Source organism: Lissotriton helveticus, chromosome 3_1 (genome assembly GCF_964261635.1).
Source record: "Lissotriton helveticus chromosome 3_1, aLisHel1.1, whole genome shotgun sequence".
NCBI classification, from domain to species: Eukaryota; Metazoa; Chordata; class Amphibia; order Caudata; family Salamandridae; genus Lissotriton; species Lissotriton helveticus.
This window is the reverse complement of record NC_136061.1, coordinates 84,482,215-84,508,798: the sequence shown is the minus strand read 5'-3', so window position 1 is coordinate 84,508,798 and position 26,584 is coordinate 84,482,215. Positions and strand designations below refer to the sequence as shown.

At 43.3% G+C, this 26,584-nt stretch overlaps 1 protein-coding gene across 5 annotated transcripts in view; it reads left to right on the top strand.

The window, feature by feature from the left end:
* The first annotated feature begins 729 nt into the window (after positions 1–729).
* The window catches only part of LOC144822129 (uncharacterized), a 113,456-nt gene continuing 87,601 nt past the window's right edge, over positions 730–26,584 (top strand). The window contains exons 1-4 of one of the 5 annotated variants that reach the window (XM_078679270.1): positions 776–863; positions 1,184–1,272; positions 2,055–2,098; positions 15,359–15,430. In XM_078679270.1, the coding sequence (XP_078535396.1) occupies positions 15,359–15,430 (72 nt within the window). In that variant the 5' untranslated portion in view covers positions 776–863; positions 1,184–1,272; positions 2,055–2,098. Of the gene's footprint in view, positions 911–1,183; positions 1,273–2,053; positions 2,099–15,358; positions 15,431–26,584 lie in introns of all 5 variants that reach the window. The other 4 variants (XM_078679269.1, XM_078679272.1, XM_078679273.1 and 1 more) reach the window with 4 other exon arrangements.

Sequence of the window (26,584 nt, the reverse complement as noted above, 5' to 3'; positions counted from 1 at the left end):
ACGTGACCAGGATTCGACAATAGAGCACACATTCATTTAGTAATGAAAGCTCACTACAAGTTGCAAGGACACAAGTAATGCTCAACAATATACAATATTCACATAAATAAATGTGTTTAGCCTTCTTTGATTGACAACTTTTCAGTAGATCGAAAACTGTTCCATTTGGTCGAGAATCTTGAATACACGCAGGTGCACTTGGAACCAACATGGGACCTACAATATACGGGCAATAATTTATTTTTCCTTACGGCGAAGAACTTGCTGTAAAACAAATTTTTTAGGCTTTTTGCAATTTTCCACAACTTACACAGGCACGCACTACGTCAGCCATACACAAAAATACACATGCTCAAACACAAAAGGTGCATATTAAACAAGCAGGCAGGCTGATACAGACAAACATCAAACACGCATAATACACACACATTGCAACGCAGGCATTCATTATAACACGTACGAAGCACACACATGCAGGGAGCTGCGTCTGAATTTGCCCCCTTAATGAAAACGCGTGCTTTCCAAAAAATGAGGAAGCTGGTCTGGGACCGAGAGCGGAGGATCGATGCTGCTCTTTTTTAACAGCTGCAACACCTGAGTATACGCTGGAATCGATGAAGGAAGTGGAGTTGGAAAAATAAAGAGACCGATGCCAATCCATCTGTCCCTTTAATGGCCATTGCACTCACGGAAGTCTTCGTTCTTGCCGCAGAACAATGACGTCACTTCCGGCGCTCCCGGATGTGCGTAGCTTTTGCTAGAGGAATCCACCGGCTTCCGGTATATGAAAAAGTGAGAGAGCTGCTCTCCATTGAGGATCTGCGGTTCGAGTCCCAGCCAGCCGGTAGACTGATGGTTTTACAGTAGGTGATTTTGAGAAGAAAAGCATTTAGCTAATCTGCAATTTTAGGTACAATTTCTTTGAGGCATCATTTAGTAAAATATGTTAGAAACACGCTAGTATTTCAAAAAAATATTAATAATAGAAAATCTGTTTAAAATCAGCATTAGCAAGATTTTGGTGAATATAAACAATGTTAACAAAGCAACAGGTCTTGAGCTAATTGACACCCTTAATGTGTGTTTTGTTTCAATATAGATTTTGAAAAACTTGATTGTTGTGGGGTGCACCCCTCAAAAAATTGACTAAAAGCTAAAATGTTTTTTGTCTCAAAAAACACAGGTTACCCTAGTAGGGCGTGGCACTGAAGAGAAACTACTTTTTGTCCCAATGTGCTCCTTGTGATAGAGCGCAATACCGTCCTTCACAGGGAAGTCAACTATATATGAAGCTATATATTTTAACAACAACTTTCATGAATTTATAGAAGTAGGCGTGGAAACTGTACTTGTACAAAAAGGTTGTGAACTGCGTTTAGCATGAGCAAATATGCATGTGTATGTTTGCTCATGCGAAAATCTACTGAGTGTTTGAAAGTTCACTTTACCTACAATCCCTTTTCTCCACCCTGGTAAACATTTTACTTCTGCCCTTATCGGGAGTAAATTTCCAACCAAAGAACAAGTGGATTTTTTTACAGGACCAGTAGATTTAAGAAGCATTCCATCCCATGAACGAGCATATATTTTATAAAATTACACACCCCTTGTGCAATATTGCTGACTGTACTAACTTGTAGAAGCTAACCTCTTTACTTAAAGTGCACTATATATATATTACACTGAGGTATGTTTGTGTGTTAAGTCTTCAACTGCATTTTTATGGCTTTAGACATACAAATATATTTGTATATAAAAAAGTACTGACTTGTAATAAAGCATCTGTTCTGGAAGGTAATGTTTTAAATTAGTATATCACCATGGTAAATGTATCCTTAGCAATATATTGCACTACTTCATATCCAAGTTTTTTTCCCTCCAGCAGTTGCCTGATTAATTAATGTCACTGATTGGAAATTTAAAATAGATGAATTCTTCAAAGCTAGCAGTCTTACATTCTACACACACAATTTACTGATCCCTGTCAGAATGCACTACCAGAATTCCAGATTCAGTGGGTGATGTTTTTTTCCGCACTTTTCTGTATCCACAGGAAACGATTGTCAATAGCAACTCGTTGTTTATCCGAAGCCCTGGGGTAAGAGGAATTATATAGTAAAGAAACAGCGTTGTTGGCTATCGCCACTTTGATGTATCACGATTCTGTGCACTGATGTCTAATCTATATCTTCTGGGTCATAGTGGATATCTAGAGACAAGATTACTATCTTTAATACCATATATATATATATACACTGCTTGCTACACCAAATAGGATACCTCTAGATATGTTTATGCCCAGACCAGGGGTCTCCAAACATTTCTGTAATAAGAGCTACTTATGTTCAATGAAAATCATCCAAAGAGACTACAATTAGTGTGGTAACAGTGATCACATCAGACAAGGTCAATTTTTTTATCACTTACATATCCCCTTTAAATGTATTTAGCAAATCTACAATCCATGCTTTTCAATTCTAGTGTAGCAATATAAATTCTACCTAGCAAAAGCTTCTTAATTAGCAGGCTGGGCTGTTTTTTTCATGAGTTCTGCTTGCAAGGTCCTCACTGCAGCAACAATGTAGTTTGATTGCCTGGCAAGGACGCTTTATATCACGAGTATATTGTACTCAATATCTTCAAAATGGCCGCCATCATTTTCACACATTGTGTGTTCTGTGGCATCATGGGAAATGTATTTTTCTATATTATACTCCGGTCCTTTTGAAGATACCAAGCCTTTCTCTAATCTGCACCAATGCTCTGCGTGCACCACCAGACTTCCCTGCTTTTAAATGAGTGCAGGACCTGCAGATTCAGAGTACTGTACTTATACAGCTGCCATACACAGAAAGGTACATGCAAGCCAAAGATCAAAACCTTACTCTCCCAGTTGTTGTAGGTGGGAACTTTAATTCAGTTATAGACCAAATACTGGAAAGATTGCCAAAATGTACCTTTTAATAGCCTAAACCCACGAAGATCCTGCATCATCTGATTCACACAATTTGGTGTTTAAGTTATCCTTTTCCAAAGATATTACTTTTTGTCTAATGTTCACAAAACACATTCAACTCTTGACTCCTTTCTGACTTCTAGTTTTTACATTCTGTTTACCTTGTTCCGTTTTATGTAACTTCTGACCATGCTATGATTTTGTTAAATTTAAAAATGTCAGACATTGCATTTCTAAGTTCCACGTGGCACATGATCTCTGATGTTGCTTTGAATGGAGGAAGCAAATGTACAGCATAAAGCAATTCTAAATTATTTCTTGAACAATGATCCCAGTAACACCTCATGCGGTTTAAATTTAGGTCTCATAACGATACAAAAGTAATGCTATTTCCATACTTGCTGACAATACCCACACAACTTCTTAGTAAAATTCAAGAATTTAAAAAAGAAATAATCTACTGAAAGAATGTGGAACTCTGTTAAAGATCAGATTTATAATATAGTTCCATTTTAAGTCAAATAAAAACAGGTGGTTTGCTTGCTTACAACAATGATAAATACTTCCTAGGTTAAACAAAGAAGCCTGCGTACTGGTCGACTATCTAAAAATTAATTATTAAAAAGTAAATTCCTTTTATTACGAAACAAGGATATGTCTAAGAAATGTCAGGCTTTGTGAGATATATAACCAAAGGTTAAAATAACCCTATAATTGCATCTCAAATTACAGCACTGGTAACATTATCCAAAGAGTGTGTTGGTTTGTTTTATAGTTTACTTAATGGCAAATAAATACCATATTACTTTTCTACCTAATTTTGTACAGCCTGTGTCTAGCTAATGGGTGTCAGTGTTTACAAAATGCATGTGCGCCTAACACATTATAGTTGTGTAGAGGTATTGCACTTGTTATACATTTTTCTATTAAAGAGTAACTCTATGTGCAGTTGACAGCAAGTTCAACAAAAAGGTTTTTGGAACTGCAGAAAAACTTTCCAACAGAGCAAAGATTCTACATATAATATCCTAAGTATTGCAAGTGTCCTTGAATTATTAGAGAGAATTGTCTAGTCACAACAATTTCTGCATAACATAGAAGACTGTGGGCATCACGCATTAGAGGTATGTACGTGCGCTTGTTTTGCTTCACAAGATGGACTATCTGTAAAGTTTTCACCACAGTATGAAGGCTACAGGTAGTATAATCTTTAGCACCTTGAGACCTTGGTTATTTTACGTTATTAGTCTCTCTTTGAACAAGTTTTGCATAGAGTGTACTCTGTTCTTAGATACTTTTTAATACTCTGTGGTATATTTCTGATAGGAGTTTCACTATCTACAAAACTGTCTATGTAGTGTAAACACTGTTTACATTGATGTTAATGTTAATTGGGATTTCTAAAGCGCATTATTACCGACAGATCTCTAAGCACCGAGAGAGAGCCCAACCTTGGCACATCTACTGGAGTGTGCCACGAAATCTTGGCTTAGGTTATGCCCCAGGCTTTGACAAAAAGGAGTGTTTTTTAGTTTCTTCCTGAATTGGAGGAGGACGGGTTCTTTTCAAAGACTTGTGGGTAGCTTGTTCCATAGTTGAGAAATCATTGTGGAACAGGCTCTGCCCCCATTGGACAAAGTATTAAAACGGGGGAAAGCTAGCAGCCCGGTACTCCGAGGAGCGGAGAGACCGCCCTGGCACATAGTTTACCAGCCGGTCCCTAATGTAAGCTGGGGCTTGTCCGTGGATAGCTTTGTGGGCTATGCATAGCCCTTGAACTTAGTTTTCTGCCTGACCAGAAGCCAGTGCAGCTGCTGCAGTAGGGGCATGGCGTGCGCCCGCCTTGGGAGCCTTAGAATCAATTTGGCAGCATCACTCATGATTACTTGAAGTTTCATTAGCAGCTTCTCCGGGAGGCCAATAAACAGGGAATTAGCATAGTCTAATCATGACAAGATCATTGCCGACACTGCCATTCGCAGTGCTGTGAATAGGAGGAGGAGGGTGAGTATTCGTAACTGTCTTAGCAGGCCCACACAAGTTCCCACCACAGAGGATACCTGGTGGGACATGGAGAGCTTGGCATCAATTTTTATGCCTAGGCTCTTTACGACTTGGGCTTGCTTAGGGATAGTGCCAAGCTCTTGTGGCCAGAAGAGGTCGCACCAAGAGTTGATATCCGTGCAGATGGCCAGTACCTCGGTTTTATCGGGGTTGATTTTGAGGGAGTTGGCATCATCCAGTTGACAGTGTACTTTGGAATGTTCTGCATCTGTGCGTGGGCAGGGGGAGAGTTGTCAATCTGGATGATGATTTGGGTATCATCCGCATAATTGAAAAAGTTGGCACTCCATGCTAGTCAGTGTGGCCACCAGAGGCTGAAGATCGATATTGAATAGAAGGGGGACAATGTCGAGCCCTGGGGGACACCCACTTTTCTACTGATATCCACTTCATTTCTCACTGTAGGTTTGGTGACTGGGAGGTGTTTGATACAAGAAAAGACTGTCTGTAGTAGGGCATTAGTTATGTAACAGGGTGTCAGTATCTAGAGGAATTTGGTTTTCTCTGAACAGTTGTAGCATACAGATTGAACACTGTGCGCAGTAGAGGTTACCCTTTTATCTGTGGTTGTTAGTCAAAATTAACTCTGCTGCCCTAAAGTGAATGGTGTATAGTCCATGTTGATTAACACTAGAGAGGGTCACCCTTGTTTTCTAAATCCCATTTTCATCCTTGAGATTGTTGCGTGGCCCAAAGTATATCACATCAGTGTCAGATCATCACCCAGGTAAATCAATGTGATCAATACACCTTGTAGGATATATTGTTGAGTCCTCACCCACAGGTACCAGCCGTTGCTTGCTTCATCATTGGACACAGATACCACTCACCTAGTGTGGGTGGGGGGGCACAACGCTTTTCTAAGCGGATCGCTTGAACATATGTTTAGGGATTTGTTATGTGAAAATTGCCTGCCAAATCCTACTGTCTTTTTAATCAGTTGGTCCTTTGCAATGTTTAAAAACAATATGATGTTATGGGGTTCTAGTGGCCCCATCCATCTGTTATTAACATGTTTCAGCCATTTAAATGCCCACATGGGTCAATCGGCTATCTTCAGGACCGTAAACCTTGTGATAATCCTTTATATAATGTTGCGTGTTGCAGCTGATATTCCAAGGTTTTATACGTTCATGTGGTAGAAAACATGCACTCCGAGTACACAGGCCAATTGTTTGGACTCTTTCCTTTGTTATGGTCTGAACTATAAATGGAGAAAAAAATGGATATCATTGAAACATTCTCATATGCATTTTCCATGTTTATATGCATTCTCTCCTGTGCTATTGTGATAATCTTCATGCACTCGTGTGTTGACATCCCTTAATCTCTATTATGTACATAAAAACATTAAAAAGGCACGGTAGACAGACCATGAAATACATCACACCCTGATACTGTATACATGCAGTGGTTTAAGTACGATTGTTCTGCACCTACATAGCCTACCTTCTAGTTAGGCTTCATAAGTTTAACTGGTGGAACAGTCCTGCAGTCACACTATCAGAAAAAAGAAAGAAACATTGGTTAAAGTTTTGTGCTGTGTTCAACGATGATTGGCTATGATTGGAGTGTAGCTCCTTGTCTACTTACTGCATCCAAGGACTACGTCCCCGTCCTGACTTATTTTGCAAGTTTAAGTTTAAGTACTTTATTCGACAACATTGTCATAAAAGCATGTTACCCTATCCTAAACATTATAAATACTATTCTAAATTTTTAAGATCAACTTAAAATACATATTAAACACCATCAAATTACAATTCGCTGACGAATACTACAATTTGTAAAAATTCATATATTTTTAAAATTCTGAGTCCCAGTACAAAGACTTATCTAATTGAGGTGGTACCCATGGTTATGCAGTCCATTTAACATGATTTAATTACATTTTAAAGTGCGCGTGCGTATTATCCAGGCCCATCCCAGGTATTTGGCTATGGCGATAGCAAGATTGGGGGCACAGTTTGATCTTAATATTCTTAGTGCCTCTAGATATTTCCTAATCCCCAGATTCCTACAAATCGGTTTTAGCCATCTTGTTCTCGGGGCAGCATATAACGGGCATGCAGACAGGAAATGAGGGATGTCCTCAACATGATCTTTACAGTAACAGCATGTGTTTACGTTGCCTGGGGACCATTTAGCAGTAAAAGCATTAAGTGGTAGGGAACCAATTCTGAACTCGAAGTACAGCTTTCTATCTAGGGGTTTAGTGATCAAATCCCAGTACTGTTCACATTTAGGTATTACTTTTGAATCCAAGAACTGGGATGCCAACATGGACGGTTGACTAGTAGTCAAAGCAGTATTGTATATCATGTCCCAATACATCTTTTTCATTAGTGTCTTAGATGGAAAGGCCTGAGGCTCAACTACAGTCCATAAATGTTCTAGGTGCATTTTTTGGAGCAAAGTCCTAATTTCTTTGAGCCAGGCTATTTTATTAAACCGGTCAGAGCTAATAATGTCCTTGAGAGCAGATGCGTAGTGGCCCAATTCAGGGGTAGTCTTTACGCGCCTCCAATATAAAAGAGGGCGCAATCTAGCCATATCCTCTATTTTCTTTCTCCCAAGATCATAAAGGAGCGGAATCGAGGGAGTGCTCTGTGGGGCACCAACCAATCTGCGGAGAAATTTGTTTTCTGCAGTAGCCAGAGTACTCAAGTTAGAGAAGCCCCATAGCTCTGATCCGTAGAGGCAAGCGCCCAACACTTTCATACTATAAATCTCCATTGTAGGCTGGATAGGTTTTGTAAATGAAGATTTATGTTTTTGTGCTATAGCCCCAGCCAATTGGTTGTATTTTAACACCACAGAGTCCATATGAGATTTCCAATTCATGTTGGCCTGTAAAGAAATACCTAGATAGGTGAAAGCATTCACTTCCTCCAAAATGGACCCATTAAAATACATTTTTCCCTTAAATTGCTTTGCTGGATTCAAGTTCATAAACTTAGTCTTTGTCGTATTTAGTTCCAAGCCCCGAATCCGACAAAAATCTCCAAAGGCGTTGATTGTCTTTTGTAAGCCACTTGGGGTCCGCGAGACCAGTAAAGTGTCATCAGCAAACATTAGTACTGGGACCCGCTCCCCATTTAGTTCTGGGGCATCAGTCGGAGATTGCTTTAGGAAATCTACTATGCCATTGATGTAGAGAGAGAATAAGGTGGGGGCCAGGACGCAACCCTGCCTGACCCCCGCTCCACGGGGAAAGGTTCAGTGACGTCTCCTTGCGCACCCCACCTAATCCTTGCATAGTTATTTTCATGCATTCTTATGAGCAAAGTCAACAATTCGGGGCTTATTCCGAGATCGCGCAAAACAATCCATAATTTTTGTCGAGGAACCAAATCAAACGCTGACTTTAAGTCGACGAAAACAGCATATAATGGACCATTTATCAAGGTTACATTTTTCCAGAACAAAGTTAGAAAATGGAATACCTGGTCGACAGAGCTAGTTAATGGTCGAAAGCCCGCTTGGTACGGGGACAGGATATCTTTATCGTCTATCCAGGCTTGAATTTTATTTTGAATCATCCTGCCCATCAATTCTTGTGCCGAATCAATGAGGCTAATCGGCCTATAGTTGCTTGGTAGAGACTTATCCCCTTTTTTAAAGACTGGTATAATCTCCGCACCCTTCCATGTTGCTGGGATCATTGCTCCTTGTGCAATGGAATTCGCAAGCCATACGAAATATTTACACCAGTTCGCTCTGTCCGATAAAAATATGTCTGCTGGTATTCCATCGATTCCTGGTGCCCTACCTCTGGTTACTCCATCCATTGCCTCATTTACATCTTTCAGTGAGAATATTCCATGGCTGTAGAATACTCTTTCTGGAGGCAATTCGGTTGATTGGGGCAGATTATCAGCATATTGAGGTTTAAAAAAAGTCCACCCAAGCTTCCTGCGCTACATTATTTTTCGGGCAGTCAGCTATTCCCCCACTACCCCACTTTAAAATGGCCCAGAACTCTTTCTGTTGTTTGGCTACACATGCCTTCTTAAGATCTAGCCATAGGTTCTCCTCCCACAATCTTTTTGCCATGGTTTGTGCTTTCCTGTAGTCATCCCTAGCCTTTAACCGCATGCGTGTGGGCGGAATTCCGCTCGCACGCTGAGATTTGCGGAAACGCATGTTACGTGACGAGCTGGGCTCGTCATGAGCGTGCCAGGAGGCTACCTCATGACGAGCCCAGCTCGTCATGAGCGTGGAAGGGGTTAATACACCTATTTTGGTCCTTAATGCTAGGCTAAGGTTCTGTCGCGCCCTTCTGCATGAGTGGTCATACCACCCTCTTTTTCTCGGGGGACCAGTACCCTTCCCCCTTTGTGTTTTTTTCAGGAAAAACCTCTGTAAATTAGTAAAGAACTTAGGCTGTGACTCTTCAATTAATTGGTTAAAATATGATTCATTACAATGGATCTGTAGGTTGCTAACCTCTTTATTAACTACCTCCTGTAAGTCCTGCATAACCCCAGGGTTATCTACCAAAGATGCCCATTTAATGTGTCGGAGATTATTAGATGGAACGACTTCTAATGTCGTGACTCCTCCGTCCTTATTAGCTGAGCTTTCACCTTGGTCCTGATTAAAGAGTAAGCACAATGGATTGTGGTCACTCTCCAATCTTGGTGTCACTTTCATGTCTTCTACTTTGTGCCAATCTCTAAGATCTATGAGGATGTAGTCTATCCGACTGCTTGACCTCAAATTATCAAAAGTATTCGTGCCCTGCTGGTCTGAGGGAGTGCGGCCATTTACTGCCCTCAACCCCCTAGCCAGGCACATGCTCTTCACCTGAATTGCTACTTCTGTCCATTTTTTTACCAACGGTAAATCTAGTTGGGGGACTCCCCATTTGGTATCCTCCTCTAGGGCCAATTCATTATCCTCGACTCCTAGTGGCTCAAATGTTGTATTCAGATCTCCCCCCACTAAGGCAGTGTAATGGGCTGGAAGGGTCTCTAGATAATTGTCCAACGCATCTATCACTACCGATGCTTTGCCCCCTTGGGTTCCCCTGGCGTAGATGTTATATAGGACCATATTATGGCCATCGGCCCAGGTGATCAGAATCGAGAGTATATCACAATTGCTAACAGGCCTCTGCTTGATGGTACATTGTAGGGATTGTCGTACCCAAGTAATTAGACCCCCTGAGGGCCGTCCTTTAGTGTTCTTGTTAGCGGGGACCGAGAAATTTAAAAAGCCCTGGAGGAAAACAGGTGCCACTGCCCAAGTTTCCTGTAGCATGATAACATCTTGGGAGTCGATAAACTCACACCATTCAGGGGAATCAAGTTTACGGTGAATTCCCGCCAAGTTCCAGGAAATAAGTCTAAGACTAGCTTTTGTCTGATTGGGCCGCTCTTGCATTGGGATTCCCTGATTATGGTACGACAAGGGAGGTGTAGAACTGACTCCCTCATTGCTCATAATATTACGGGGAATTAATGACACAAGTTCTTCTGTAGTGTACTCATCTTCGGTCATTCCAAATATCTTACCGACGCTAGTATTTATTTATAAGAACTTTATAGGGGCGTCGTTACCACTTTCTTGGGGCTCTACAACATTATTCTTCTCTATAGTCGTCCGAGCTTCCAGTCAATTGCATTCATTAAGGTCAGAAAGACCGGCAAGGGCCGAGAATCTATTTTCCAGCGGTATTCCCCAATCGTTCCTTTTCTCAAGGGTTCTGGCTTTTTTATGTACTGGGATCCATTTAGTTTTCAGCATTGTTGGTTTTAAAGTATTCCCTCCTCTACTCACGTAGAAGAAGTCCAATGTTAATGGCACTATTTCAGTTGATCTGCGTTGGGGGGGTATATATTCGCTAGAATGTTAGGCAACACTTCTGGATCAGACAGGTGTAGCACCACACAGTCCCCTTTATATTTTTTAGTGCCACCCCCGATCCACTTAACTCTTCTAGCTTTAACTACTTCTTGCGCCAACTGGTCCCTGCCTCCCGGGGTAAAAGCCATATTCCTAGATAACCAATGTAGGGATTTATTTATCAGGGATGGGGGACATTTGCCAGCACCAGGATTAAAGGAGATGCTTCTACTATTAGTTCTACAGTCCCCTTCTCTGGATTTAAATCTACTCTACCGTCCCTTTGTCTCAACCCTTCTGAATCACTCTGGTTGATGTGTAAAACCCTAGAGCCCTCCCTTCCTGGTTCAGTGTACTCCGTGGGGACCAAGGGAATATTTTCAAGTGGTTCTAACCTGGGGGCTGTTTGGGTATTTTTTGTTTCAACTAAGAGTGTTTTCGGCATTGGGATATACACTTTTTCTTTTAATGATTTTTGTAGGAGACCCCCCAGCCTATTCACCTCTTCCGTTAACTGGTCTATTTTACTTAAGAGCGGCTTAGTTATGGTTTTAATCTTATTATCCAGGGCGTTTAACAGCTTCTTAAGTTGGTCTTCATACAAATATACTTTTCCTTCAGTAGTTCCCCCTGTATCGTCACCATTATTGTCCAGTGGGGGTAAATCATGACATTTTTTCCCTGAGCGAAGGCCATCCCGTTTAGGTAAACTCTTCCCCCCTGCCTTCACTACTCTTGGGGCAGGCACCAATGTAGGGGCCTCCTCTTCTAGGAGTATTAGTTCTTCCTCTGGTGTGCTCCCGGATGCAGGATCAGCAATAGTTACTAAGAGCTGCTGCGAAGGGTTAATATCCGGGAACTGGAACACTTCATTACTAATATCAAGAGCAGGAGTAGGTAAAGGTGTATTGTCAATGAGCAAATCTGGAGAAAGGCTCAGGCCCAAAGATGATCTCCTGTCATTATTAATTTGGGTCACTTTCTGTACCATATAATTGTCTATAGTGTTGAGTAGGACACTTGTTTTAGATTTAGACATGTTAGTGGGCAGATATATCAAGTAGCGACTATATAGATCCGTGTAATATGAGGCACTAGGAGATATCACAGCCACTAGTACTTCCGATAAAGAGAAGGTAACTTACTTGGGCTATTGAACCAGGGGTCGGAGCCCTGTCCCTGTCTCTTCCTGCCGATGAGGGCCGTAGAGGGCCCGCCCTTTGCCCGGGCTTCGCCCCGGGCGTCCCGCGAAGCGGGGTGCAGCGCTGCTTATGCGCGCCTCCTGGCGCTCTCGCGGTGTCAAAGAACGCGCCGGCTGCCGGGAACTGTAGTCCCGGAGCGGCGGCGCGTGTAGTCAGCAGCAAGATGACTCGTGGCGGCGTGCTCGCAATGAACCTGGCTGCCCTGGTATGACTCCTGGCGGTGGCGGCGTCTCTCAGGACCCACAGGTAAGTGGCGGTTTGCTCTCCTTCTCCCCCACTCCGCCGGGTGCAGCGCTGCTTATGCGCGCCTCCTGGCGCTCTCGCGGTGTCAAAGAACGCGCCGCCGCGTAGGCTGCCGGGAACTGTAGTCCCGTAGCGGCGGTGCGTGTAGTCAGCAGCAAGATGACTCCTGGCGGTGGCGGCGTGCTCGCAATGAACCTGGCTGCCCTAGTATGACTCCTGGCGGTGGCGGCGTCTCTCAGGACCCACAGGTAAGTGGCGGTTTGCTCTCCTTCTCCCCCACTCCGCCGGGTGCAGCGCTGCTTATGCGCGCCTCCTGGCGCTCTCGCGGTGTCAAAGAACGCGCCGCCGCGTAGGCTGCCGGGAACTGTAGTCCCGGAGCGGCGGCGCGTGTAGTCAGCAGCAAGATGACTCCTGGCGGTGGCGGCGTGCTCGCAATGAACCTGGCTGCCCTGGTATGACTCCTGGCGGTGGCGGCGTCTCTCAGGACCCACAGGTAAGTGGCGGTTTGCTCTCCTTCTCCCCCACTCCGCCGGGTGCAGCGCTGCTTATGCGCGCCTCCTGGCGCTCTCGCGGTGTCAAAGAACGCGCCGCCGCGTAGGCTGCCGGGAACTGTAGTCCCGGAGCGGCGGCGCGTGTAGTCAGCAGCAAGATGACTCCTGGCGGTGGCGGCGTGCTCGCAATGAACCTGGCTGCCCTAGTATGACTCCTGGCGGTGGCGGCGTCTCTCAGGACCCACAGGTAAGTGGCGGTTTGCTCTCCTTCTCCCCCACTCCGCCGGGTGCAGCGCTGCTTATGCGCGCCTCCTGGCGCTCTCGCGGTGTCAAAGAACGCGCCGCCGAGTAGGCTGCCGGGAACTGTAGTCCCGGAGCGGCGGCGCGTGTAGTCAGCAGCAAGATGACTCCTGGCGGTGGCGGCGTGCTCGCAATGAACCTGGCTGCCCTAGTATGACTCCTGGCGGTGGCGGCGTCTCTCAGGACCCACAGGTAAGTGGCGGTTTGCTCTCCTTCTCCCCCACTCCGCCGGGTGCAGCGCTGCTTATGCGCGCCTCCTGGCGCTCTCGCGGTGTCAAAGAACGCGCCGCCGCGTAGGCTGCCGGGAACTGTAGTCCCGGAGCGGCGGCGCGTGTAGTCAGCAGCAAGATGACTCCTGGCGGTGGCGGCGTGCTCGCAATGAACCTGGCTGCCCTAGTATGACTCGTGGCGGCGTCTCTCAGGACCCACAGGTAAGTGGCGGTTTGCTCTCCTTCTCTTATTTTGCTTCCCGTCACCCTGAATGTTAGAGCCACGCTCCTAGAGTCGCTTATTTGAATGAGAGGCATTTCCTGTCACGTGAGCCGACTGTGCCATCTGACTCGTCTAACGTGATCTTATGCCAGAATAGGCTCCCCACAATTTTTCATTATTATTCTGTTTTGTTTGTATTGAGCAGCAATTAAAAGGGAGAACCATAGAGGCTATATATATATATATATATATATATATATATATATATCTATATATATCTATATATCCCCCATAGGGACCCCATTCACCTAGGGCATTCAGTATTTTAAAGGGGAGAGGGGCCTTTTGGGTCCTCTCCTCCAGCCTTATTTGGCCCTGGGGACCCATCAACACCTGCATGGTAGGTGCCCTTGGTGGGAGGGCCACGGTTAGCCCCAGAATCCCTGCAGTGCCAGCTGGCTCCCAGCATGCTACAGGAGTGGACACTGCTTCCGCCCAAAAGGAGCAGTTATGTATGCTGCTCCGTCGGGGCAGGAGTAACATCTTGATCTGTTTGTGCAGGGAAACAGATCAAAAGTCTGCTTCCAGCTGGTCGGAGCATGTTTAAAGCTACTGCCAGGTGATAACAGACTTTGTGTTTGCTCATGTGTGGCGGGAGTTTCAAAAATGCCCCCGCCAGGCGGGCGCAAATCCAAGTTTCTCTGCCTGTGCCGGTTCGGGAGTATTTGGTGGATTTTGCCCCCAAGGGGAGAATTCCATGCCCCCTTATTTTACTTTTTGTTTTTAATTTCAGGACAGAAGACAGATTTCCAGAGACCTGTAATGGCTGCCAGCAACATTTCTCATGTTCCTGGCAGCCAAGCAGTGCGCTCAAGATGGCACAAGCGGGTGGTTTGGGGTGGGGAGGGTGGAGGGGGCAGGGAAGCTCGTTCCCTGGGCCAACCAGAGCTCTATAATTTTAAACTCTCGCCGAGCCAACCGTCCAGATATTCAATTATTTTTTTTACCTTAATTTCTCAAAATCTACTGAATGGATTTACACAAAATCACAGAAAGCACAATCTGCAGACCAAGAACTAGCTTCCTGACAAATTTGGTGTAATTCCGTTCAGCAGTTTTTGCTGTTGCCCTGCTTAAAGAAGTCTATGGAAAATGCATGGGAATTTTGCGTTTTGAGACACCCATTTTTCCTCCAGCCCCACTTGACGGATCACCGCTAAATCGTTCCATGCACAAACCAGGCAAAAAAGAGCAATTTTTTGTAAAGTTTCTTCTAGATTCATAAATAGTGCCAATATTATTATCAGCAACACAAAAAAAGCTTTATCTATGGAACAGCTGACCTAACTATAGCTACCAAGTGGCGACTGCCACTGGGTAATATTTAAAAAGAAATTATATATATTATGTATATATATTATTTGTGTGTATATATGTATATTTGAATATAATGTGTGTGTGTGTGTGTGTGTGTGTATATATATGTATAATCAATCATAAGATCCAGCTACTGTTGCCAAAGCTTTCAGGTGAAAATAATTCTCTGAACTTTCTACATCTGTTTTAAAAACTTAATTTTTTCAGTTTTTTAACAGTTACAAAAGGGAGAATCTATCTTGGTGGTCCTCTTGAGATCAATTTATGAACAATGCTTTATGATATGTTCTTATTTTATACCTTCTGTTCTATTTCTCCTCCTTTCCCCTGTCATAAAGGAAAAACCGTTTTTTTTCTGGATTATACATTGATTTGGTGTTTCCATTTTTATGTATCTCATATTGTTACTTGAAAATATAACGAACATATTTTAAACCGGACAGATGGAGAAGTTGGAGTTGTTCGTAAGCGAGGGCGGTGATGCCTTATTATCTGAGAGCACTTTGGATCTTGAGGTACATGTCTTGCACCCTTATCTCTATTGTATATGACTGGTTGTCTAATTTTACTGTTTACCAAAATACATTGTTTTCTGTGTTTGAGTGCAGAAAAGCAAGCTACTTTTTTACTTACGGTGAGAAAGATGTCTATCACCCAAACTGGTAACCTTTATTTGTAGATGGAACCCCAAGCTACATGCGAGATTTTTTCTTGACATACTAGTTAGAATAATTAAAACCTATATTATATTGCCTCAGTGTCTGTTTTTCTTATGCAGCAAATTCTGTTTTCACGATGTACATTTTGACGTCCTGCTTTGAATATATGTTTGAATCCTTGGCACAGGACCTCAGGTGCTTAAGTTCGAGTACTTTTGGAAAAGTTAGTAAACTCGAGATCACAAAGCATGCATTTTATGACTTAGTAGGTCTGCAATTTTGAAAGTATGTGTGTGATACAAAATTGTGCGACTCGAGTCTCACTACGGGAGTGGATTATTGTCAACTGAACCATAAGATGTATACATCTCAGGCCCACCAGGATATTGTGGCATGGAATGTAACATTTTGTTGCATAAAAAAAGATAATTGGTGGCACATAACTGCATTTATTGCAGAACGTTTGCACCATATTTAGTGATTAGAATAAATCTATTCTTCGTGTTCTTCTTTTTCAGAAGGTTGAGTGCTTAAACTCCCCCCCCCCCCCCCCAAAAAAAAGACCATTTGGGTACCCTGCTACCCATGACTCCTCCCTCAATGATGATCACCCTGCCTGACTGCCAGTGGTAGAAGTAGAGGTGTTGGTATAAAAGTGTAAAAGTGTGCTTCATGATTTTTAAAAGCTGTGCATTCCTGTTGTGTCCATGTTTTTACTAGCTCTAACCCTGTGCTTTCCTCCGTTGTTCTTGATAAACATGAAAATCTATTGGTTGTATTCTATCTTTTCTTTTTTTTTAAACTTTTTTATTGAACCAGGACAGTACATTGGATACACATCCTTTAAAAAAAAAAAACAACACAAGATTCAGCAACAAATCAACAATAAAAAAGATCTATTGGTGTGATTCCACCAATATACGAAATGACATAAGCAGGGAGAGCCAATAACAGTATGACAGACCATAAAAAGACATTGATCCACAAGAAGAAGAAACATTACTGACTACCTCTTAAAGTAGGATTTATACCTTCCCGCCAGCGTAATACAGGACTCCAAATAGCCGCGCCCAATTTCCTAGCTTTCAATCCCCTGGTAGCATAAATTGATGTCTCATAATTACAAACCGCTAGGAGGCGAGCTAGCCACATTTGGAAACTGGGGGGGACAGCGTCTTTCCAACAAGCTGAGATAATTATTCTTAATATAGCTGTACCAATAAAAACTAGTCTTCTTTCGCTTCTGGTAAACGTTAAGGACCCATCAAGACCCATTAAATATAAGCAGTCCGATTCGGGTAATCTATGGCCGAATATTACCAACCAATAGTCTGCGATCATACTTTTTATTAAATCGAGCTTACCACAACTACTAAACATATGGATATTATCTGCAGGACCCATTGCACATCTAGGACAAAGATCATTTTCTCTTTTCCCCCAGGTGTATAATTTAGCAGGGGTATAATACAAGCTAAACACAGTTTTATATAGCTGGGCTTTAAGATTGCTAGACATGAGCAGGCGATTTGAAAATTCAATGCATTTATACAAATCAACATCGGGATTCTCAAGCTTCACTACCCATTTTGCTTCTGTTTTCTCAAGATCGTCCCGGATTTCAGACATAAGGGTATCATAAAGGGTGCCGATTCTTATATTGGATCTATTCACTAACTCGAATAATTCAAAACTTGAGAGGTCTACAGTTGATATATTAGTTTTAAGTTTAGCAGACAGTTGAGCATACTTAAGGAAATCTCCATTGAGCAGATTATATTTCATTTTTAATTCACAAAAGGTAGTTTCAAACCCTTTAAACAAGAAGTCATGAACCGTTAAAATACCCAGGAGTTTCCATTTTCTAGCTGTAGAATCAAAACCGGTATTGGAGGTGAGAAACGAATGCCACAAAGGTGTATATCTGGTGATCTTGCTAATATGCATATGTTTGTGAATCTTTTTCCAAACTTTAAGGGCATTAGTTATAGTTGTATATTGTCGATAGTTTCTATAATAAGAGGTGTCTGTGTAGCGAAGAAACAAACCGTCAGTATTGCTCCCCAGAATAAGCTCATAAATAGAAGGAATTGAATTAATAACGCTGTAGTCAGTTACGCTTTTAGTTTTGATCAGAGGAGCAAAGATCTGCATAAAGGCGGCCCAATGATACAAAGTTGTGTTGGGAATAGCTAAACCTCCTCTATCTAAAGGTAAGGACAGCAATTTATGTGACCTCCTGATCTTGCCGTTTTGCCAAATGAACTTGGACATAAGTGAATTTAATATTTTTAAAGTCTTATCATCAATGGCTAAAGGAATAGCCCGGAACAAATAAAGAAACCTTGGTAGGACGTTCATTTTTAAAAAGTTGGCTCTACCTATAATTGTAAGATATAAGCTATTGACTCGATCAAGATCCTTTTTAATTCTATCTAGGAGAGGGTCGAAATTTATTTTAATAATGCTTTTAATATCTGGGCTGATCACAATTCCCAAATATGTAGCATTATTCATCACCCTAGGATCAATGCAGACTATGTTGTTAGTGCATATAATTAAAGTTTTCCCCTTATTAAGGGAATACCCTGAGAATTTACCATATTCGGTGGTGAGGTTTTCAATAGTAATAATAGCCTCAGCAGGATCAGGAGTGGCAATAGCTATGTCGTCTGCGTAAGCCAATACTTTTCTTTGGTACTGACCGCAGACCACAGGCTTAATTAAGTGAGTCTCTGAGAGTTTTAAAATTAAAGGATTAATGTACAATGCAAATAATAGGGGGGAACAAGGACACCCCTGTCTAGTGCCCCTGGATATGCTGATGTGGCCGGAAACAGATCCTGGTACCTGAATCTTAGCTTTGGGGGAGTGATACATGGTTTTAATTGATTTTATAAATTTGGGGCCGAAATTAAGGCGCGACATAACCGCCCATAAGAAAGACCAAGAGATGCGGTCAAAGGCTTTTTCGGCATCCAGCAGGATCATTGACATCCGGCCGCCCGTAGCAGACATGGAATCAAACAAAGTAATAACTCTATTAATATGGTTGGTAGTCCCTTTCCCTGGGATGAAACCATGTTGCCACGGGGAGACCAGATGTTCAATGACCCTACTCAGCCTGACAGCCAACACCTTGGCGTATAATTTGGAGTCCGAATTGATTAATGATATTGGACGGTAGGAGGTAACCAGTTCTGGGGGTTTACCTTTCTTTGGGAAAACAACAATATTAGCTTCATTCCAGGATTCGGGAGGTAACCCGTTGTATTGAATACCTAGAAATAAATCGTGGAGAAGCGGCCCTAGCTGGTGGGACAGTATTTTATATAAATCAATTGGAATTTTATCAGGGCCGGCGGCCTTACCGGAAGACATTACTGATAAAGCAGTAAGCACCTCTTCTATTGTGATTTCTTTTTCTAAGTCTCTTCGAGAAACATCATCAAGGCGTTTTTCATCATTTGGAGAATTAAGTAAGTTATGTAGATATGTAGCGGAATCACTTTCGGTATACACGGCATCCTCGGAATATAATTTCTGATAGTATAGTTGAAATTGCTTAACAATATCTTCAGTTTGGGTATACACCTGTCCACTATCATGAATAGAAGTGATATTTTTGGAAGTGGTCTTCTGTCGTGTGCGTAGTGCTAATTGTCTGCCGACTTTTTCTCCACTCTCATAAACATCCTTTCTATGTACTCTGTATGTTTGGGCCGCGTTCTGACTAAGATTGTGATTAAGGTCTGTTTTTAGTGCTATGACCTGATACATCTCATGTTTTGCATCACAACCTCTTGATATTTGTAAGATATGTTTTTGCTCTGCTATCACTAGAGCTTGCGTCTTTAAGTTAAAACCATTAAGTTGCTGCTTTCTAGCATGATTTTGAAAACTAATGGTTTCGCCTCTAAGGGAAGCTTTAAAGCTGTCCCAAACTGTATTCCTCGACGCGCTAAAGCGATTGGCCTCAAAGAATTGTGTTGTCCAGTGTTTTATATGAGAAATATATTGGGTATTTGCCAGCAGTTTACGGTCAAACGTCCAGGACCTGCGTTGACTGATGGGGTCGGGTATACTTGTTAAAAAGATGTGAGAATTATGGTCCGAGATGATCTTTGGTTGTTTACTAATTGAAGAGTGTGCTAGAAATTTATGTGATACAAAAAAATAATCAATCCTGACGTGTTTCTGATGGGGGTGCGAGAAATACGTATACCCAGGGTCATCTTTGTTTGAGTAATTCCAAAAATCGACTAACCCTAAACTATTGGACAATCTGACAAGTGCTTTGAAAACCTTAGGTTTACGACCTGTGTATTTCTGCTAAAATGGAATTACATCAGGTTGTACTTTAAGAGAGATGTTGAAATCCCCACAGATGATGAGAGGGCCTTGCCAGGTTGGAAGCTCTGTTACGAAAAATTCAAAAACAGCTGGATCATCTTGATTAGAACCGTAGATAGTGCAAATTGAAATTCCCAAGGCCAATTTAGCCACCGCCCACCTGCCATGCGGATCTGACATATGCCGATCTGCTGTCCCAAGATGAGTTTTTGCCAGAATCGCTACACCCCTTATATTTGAAGTTTGTGTTGAGCTTGTTAATAAATTATATCCCCTTAATTTCAGCAAAGATCTTTTCACCCAGGGTATATGCGTCTCCTGGAGACATAAAACATCGACAGGGTTTAAGCGGACTAATTCAGCCAGAAGAAAACGTTTATTAGTAGTCAGTAACCCCCCTACATTCATTGTTTGAATCGTAAGCTTACCCATTGTCAAAGCTGTACGTTTGACGACGTATAATACCTGAGCATTTATAGATAATGTGTCTCGGCATCTCCTTCTGCTTAGAAATTATTTTATTATAGTTCATACAAGCTGTGTATCCTTTTATCTGGCCTGGTTCTTTTTTTGTTTTTGATGCAACCCCCCTCTCCACCCCCCCTTCCCTACCACCCTTACCCAACCCTCCCCCCGCAACCCCTCCCCACAACAATAGGCATTCAGACTCTACCAGAGTCTGGGTGATGAGAAGCAGAGCAAAACCTGAGCTACCAACTTAAATTTATAGAATATATGAAATCCCAACAGGGTCACCTACAAAGGGAGCAAGCCTAGTGTGACGTGAGAGAATAGCAACAAAAGGAGATTCAGGCCTTAATATTATAACTCAATGGTCTGATTACTGAATCTCATCTAGATAAGCTTTGGCCTTAATCTCTGAGGTAAAAAAAGAAGTCTGTCCTGCACGTACTACTTTTAATTTAGCAGGATTATTCAAGTAGGCTTGGTCTCCTTTATCCTGAAATGGCTTGATCAATGAACGTAGACGCCATCGCCGCTCTACAGTTGCATGACAGAAGTCAGGTCTTGTGAAGAAAGAGAAGTCTTTGAACTTCAATCTACGATCGGGTCTAGCTTTCTCTGCGACTATCTGACGCAACAAAAAGTTCCCAAAATAAACTAAGATGGCACGTGGGTATACACCAGGTTTAGCAGGTATTTTAAAAGGGACTCGATGTGCACGTTGTATTTCCAAGTCTAAGTTCCAATCATTTAGTTCAGGCATTGTGTCTCTTAGCATTTGCACTACAAATGTACGGATGTTCTCGCCCTCGATTTTTTTCAGGAATTCCCAAAAAACGTAGATTGCTGCGGCGTTGTCGATTCTCAAAATCTTCGAGCTTCCATTTCATGTCTGTTAATTCAGCGTCATGTAGCTTGATTTTTTCAGTATTAACCATTACTTCGTTCTCATTGAGGAGCACTCTTGACTCCATCTCGGTCACTCTCTCTCCAAATGCAGTGCAGGACTTAGTAAGCTTTCTGACTACCCCCTGAACTTTTCGTAATGCTGCTCTAGATTTTTTACTTTCAAGGGTAGTCTCTTCCCTATGGGCTGCAATCGCTTGCAAAATGGTCTCTACTGCTGCTGCTGAAGAGAACTCGCTGGGATTAGGATGGTAAGAGTGATGAGCAGGGGAGAGAGACCGCTTCGGAGGAGGATGATCCCCTCAGTGCCACTGTGCAGCGGTCTGAAACTTGCCCCTGGTTTAGTACGAACAGTATTGGTTTTAGAATGATCTTCATTGGTGCCTTCAGAGGAGCTGCAAATATACTCTGATTCCTGTCCCTCCTCTAAGTCAGATGAAAGCTCTGGGTCTGATTCAGTCTCAAGTTCTATAGAGCCATCCGTTTCAACCTCTATCCCTGCTTCATCAGAAAATGAATAAAATTCGGAAGGTTCTTTATCCCCGTCTGCAGTTAAGCGTATTTCTTGCGCTACGGTTGCTGGTATCTCAAGTTCAGGGATAGCAGGGGGTAAGGAGGGTTCAAGAGCTGTATTTAACAAGCTGGCAGTAGTTAGTACGGGGCTCATCTTAGGACTAATCGGTGTTTGCTCCGGCATAGAAACATTTATATCCTCCGGATGAGTCAAGTCTTGGCCGTCATCTTGAACCACTAGCTCATCTAGATGCTCAACTCCCAGTATGTTGCCACTTTCGCCTGAAAAAGACATACAGAGCCCAGCAGAATCAAGTTCATTTTGTTCAATCCGCTCTATACTTTGAGTAGGATTAGAAGAAGAACCCCCCGGCTCATTCCTAGCAGTATTAGCCTCACTCGTCACTGTCAACGACAAAGACCCAGACCCAGTACTCACAGTTTGTATCGTCGGTTGTAGTGGTGAAGTGGAGAGCTCAGCTGCCGTTAAATTCTGAAAGGGCAGACTGTTGTTCAAGAGCTCAGTCTCGTTCGGTGTGGTAGGCTGATTCTTGTTGAAGGTACCTTGTTTTCGCCTTAGTAATTCAATTACTGAGCCGCCGGAGAAGGCTGAGCCAGGGGGGTCAGTTTCCTTCTGGCAGCGAGAGCCTCGTGTCTCGGAGAGCACTCCGTAAGTAAAGGTTTCTTGGCTTTTCCCCTACGCCGCCCTGTCGAAGTAGAAGCACTGTCAGATCCGGCTCCATCTTTCAGAATCCGTTCCGACTCCTCCCTGACTGTACGAGCTGCTTAAGCGAGCCTCGCACGAGCAGCAGCCGAGGAAACCACAGAGGCCGTCTTTGGGGGCATATCAGAAAAATCCTGTGGGCAATTAATTACAGAAGTCGAATACTGCAGTGTCTTCCCGCAAGCTGCCGAGTCTGACTGGGCTGGAACAGACAAATCGCCGGTAAAGGAGAATTCCTCCGGCTGAGTAATCACACCGTGAACCGATGAGCAGGAAACGAGCTGAGCCCAGAGTGTGCTCGTGGGTAGAACGGCACAGAGAGACCTCAGAACGGCGTGGTTGAGGCAAGTAACCAAAGATCGCTGCTGTGCTCCTGCAGCGCAAAACACGCAGATTGGTGAGTCTTTCAAGGGTTCACTTAACATTTTCCTTTTTAAATTAATTGTTTGAAGTCGAGCCCTTTGCTGGAAATTATGTTTGCAAAATCGAGGCACTAACTCATACACTGAAGAGAAATTAGTCCATTGTCGTATAAACCGCCGTCTTCACGGGTGGAGATCCCTGTTATCCAAACAGTTTCTGGAGCTCAGGTAAGCTGCTGCTTTGCGGTTCGAATCAAATCGCCATCTTGCCTCCGTCCCCCCAAGAACAGGAGTATTCTATCTTTTCATTGTTGAATGGAGAAGTATCTGTGATGGACCCCCAACTAAGAGAAACACTTGACAAGGCCCTTAAAGCAATCCCTGAAGTCCCAACAAGTTATGCAACAAGCCATTCTAAATATTGTCTCAAGTTGTTACTGGTGCTGTTTCAACCAGAAACATCCGGAACCTCTTGTTGCCTTGCAATTAACACAGGTAACCCACTCATCCAACCATAACATACAGGTATCTCCCTTGGCTGATACCCCCTTAGTCACTGCACTAACCCTCCTAATAATGCCTGGGTTCAATATGTATAGGAATGGGCATTAGCAGAAGAATCCCAATTGATAAATGATCAGAAGAGATGACAGAGCAGCAGAATATATAACTGAATTGATGCAGTGGCAGAGTTATAAAGGATTCAGATTGGTAAGAAGTGACATGGGTGAATCTCACAGATCAGGAAAGCGAAGGGAAGTTCAGAGAACACAGAGAATGTATGTGCTGGAAATGATGAGAAAAAAGTGAATGTCACGGAAACAGTATTTGAGAGAATAATGAAAGATGAGATGATTAAGTTTGTTATTTATATTCACTCAAAATTAAAACTAAAGATGTAAAAAAAAAAGATATTACACCCTACGCTTTGGTCACACGGTACACCAGTCATTTCAGGCACTTCTAGCCTCATGCTACCAGGAGCTCCACCACTTACTACTCTGCCTCCTGTCCTATCATTTTGTGGTTGTTGCGCTGTGCACTCCTTACAACCAACTGGATTTAGAGAGAGAGCCTGGCTCTTGCTGCCGGTGTAGTGTTGAGCAAAATACCCTATTCCTGACATTGTGGCATTCCATGTAGCCGAAGACCTAGCTCCTCTCACCCATACTACATTGGTACCCTGAAACTCACACAGCAGTTAATGACCCTTTCTTCTACATGCAACAGATGTTTTGGTCATTCTAGCATGCATGTTCCTCCTGTATCTTTTATTCTAGACTCCTCTGCGGTTCAAGTAGGCCGCTGTAGTTTTCACAAAATGAGTGGAAAAAAGAAGCCTAATATTCTATCCAAACACCTGCACATCTATTCCCTCTCTTTGCATGAACGAGTACTTAGCCCTTTTTGCTCTGCTATCTCACTACATGCCCCATAAACTCTTTGTTTCTAGGAGACGATGAAAGGGGGTGCTTGCGAACCAACAGTTGCCACTGGCCGTAGCTGTTTGCATCCAAGCCTCCAGATAGGAGTTGCCATTTACAGATACTACATTCACCACCCCTTGAATACGCTTACAGTGCAAAGACGCGAATGCCACATGCTGCCCTTGCTCTTGCCTACAGTCAATAGGACTATGGGAAAAACCTCAGGTATGTTGGGTGTTAAACAAACTTCACCAAAAATTCAGGGCACTTTCCATGCATGTTCACTGCAATATGCTCTTGGCCTGTAAGGGCAGAGTTTATGTAATGAACGTTAAGGATTAAAGCTTTAAAGCTCCTTGCACTCTAAACGCTGGAGCGCCCAGCCTGGGCCTCTAAACAGAATTGGAGACTCACCAGCATTCTTGTGAAAGTTAAAGACTGAGGTCAAGCCTTAGAGCCTCCTTCCTCCTGCATCAGGAACATCAGCAGCAACAGCCTACAGTCTGTGTTTGGAGACACAACCTCATGCCCAATGCCTGCTACATCTATATTGTTCAATTCACTCATGCCTTCCACTCCCCACCTCCAGTAAAGAGGTAAGAAGGGTGAGAGTAGTGCAGAATAGCCGGCTCTTCTGTCCTGATAAAGCCTAAATCCTTGACTCAGTAAAAGGGTGCAACCCACTGTGGTGGACAACCTCCCTACTGTGCTACCCTCCTCTTCAGGGAGCAGTAACCCCAGTGCCAGCTTCTCTTCAAATGGCCGCTTGCAAGCACCCTAGCAAGCACCCTATCACCACATACTTTCTGTTCCAGGAATACAAATACGTATATCTCTCAAACATGCCTGTGATGTGGGTCCAAAAAAATGTGTCCATTGGAACACATCATTGAAGTGACTGACGTTGGGTTATCCTAGGTGTCCACGGTTTCGAAGGACGGCCAGGGCATGAATACAAGTGACCCCTTCATTTGGGATGTCTGCACTAGCACCTCTTTGCACATTGGCGATAATGATCAAATCCAGTAAATCCCTAACACATCCGTGTTGGATTTAATCGGACATGATAATTACAGCCTTTGCTATGGACCACTTGTAATCAGGCCCTTTATCCAACCTGTGCAGGGTAAGAGCTGTGTAATCCTTAGGGAAGAAATCTGGTTTTCTTCTATCATTCTCCTTTTATATTTACAATAAAGAATTAGTACTCTTCAAAAGTAAGTAGTTGAAGGGACATTCCCAATCATTGACTAGGGATAACTGTTACTGCTTCTAGCACCTACCCTCAAACCGCTCAGTAGAGCTTAGGTCTTGAACTGCTTGTCCACTGCTGCCAAGACACAGCTACAAAGTCTAATCCCGGCAACATTATCCAGCAAGGAACGCATCCAGAACAACTTATGAGACATCTTGGCACTGAAAACTGGCTTTCACTATCGGGAGGACGCACTGACATTACTTAAGTACTTAAGACGTGAGTTCCTTGCTCACTTTGCCACTGGATTCAAGCAAGCCGGGCTGAAGACGGCTGGAATGCCAGAAACCGGTCCTCGGAAGCTTGTTTCCGGTCCAGGGAAGGCATGGCGTGGCAGTTCGGGCTGGACTGTTCCCATGAGGCACAGGGTCAGACTGATTTGCATATAGCCATGTCTGAACTGGGGTGGCAGAGTGGGCTAAAGAACGGTGATGGATCAAACCCAGATCTTTTGACTGGGTGTGAGTGTTTGATTGGTTCAGATGCTCCGTCCATCACCACCTCCTTTTGTACCGCTTTTGGCCGCCATAAGTGTGGCAGGGTATGCTCAGACGTGAGTCCCTTGCTCACTTTGCCACTGGATTCAAGCAAGCCGGGCTGAAGACGGCTGGAATGCCAGAAACCGGTCCTCGGAAGCTTGTTTCCGGTCCACGGAAGGCATGGCTTGGCAGTTCGGGCTGGACTGTTCCCATGAGGCACAAGGTCAGACTGATTTGCATATAGCCATGTCTGAACTGGGGTGGCAGAGTGGGCTAAAGAACGGTGATGGATCAAATCCAGATCTTTTGACTGGGTGTGAGTGTTTGATTGGTTCAGATGCTCCGTCCATCACCACCCCCTTTTGTACCATTACTTAAGTCTGTAGCATTTCTGTTACCTGCCGTAGGATGAAAGGCTGAGTTGGCAGTCTTGGGTTTGAACCTGTCAAGGTTACATTCAGATACAACAACAGATAGTGGGAGTGCAGAATGGGGACTACATCACCCACAATTCCTAGCGCTCCAA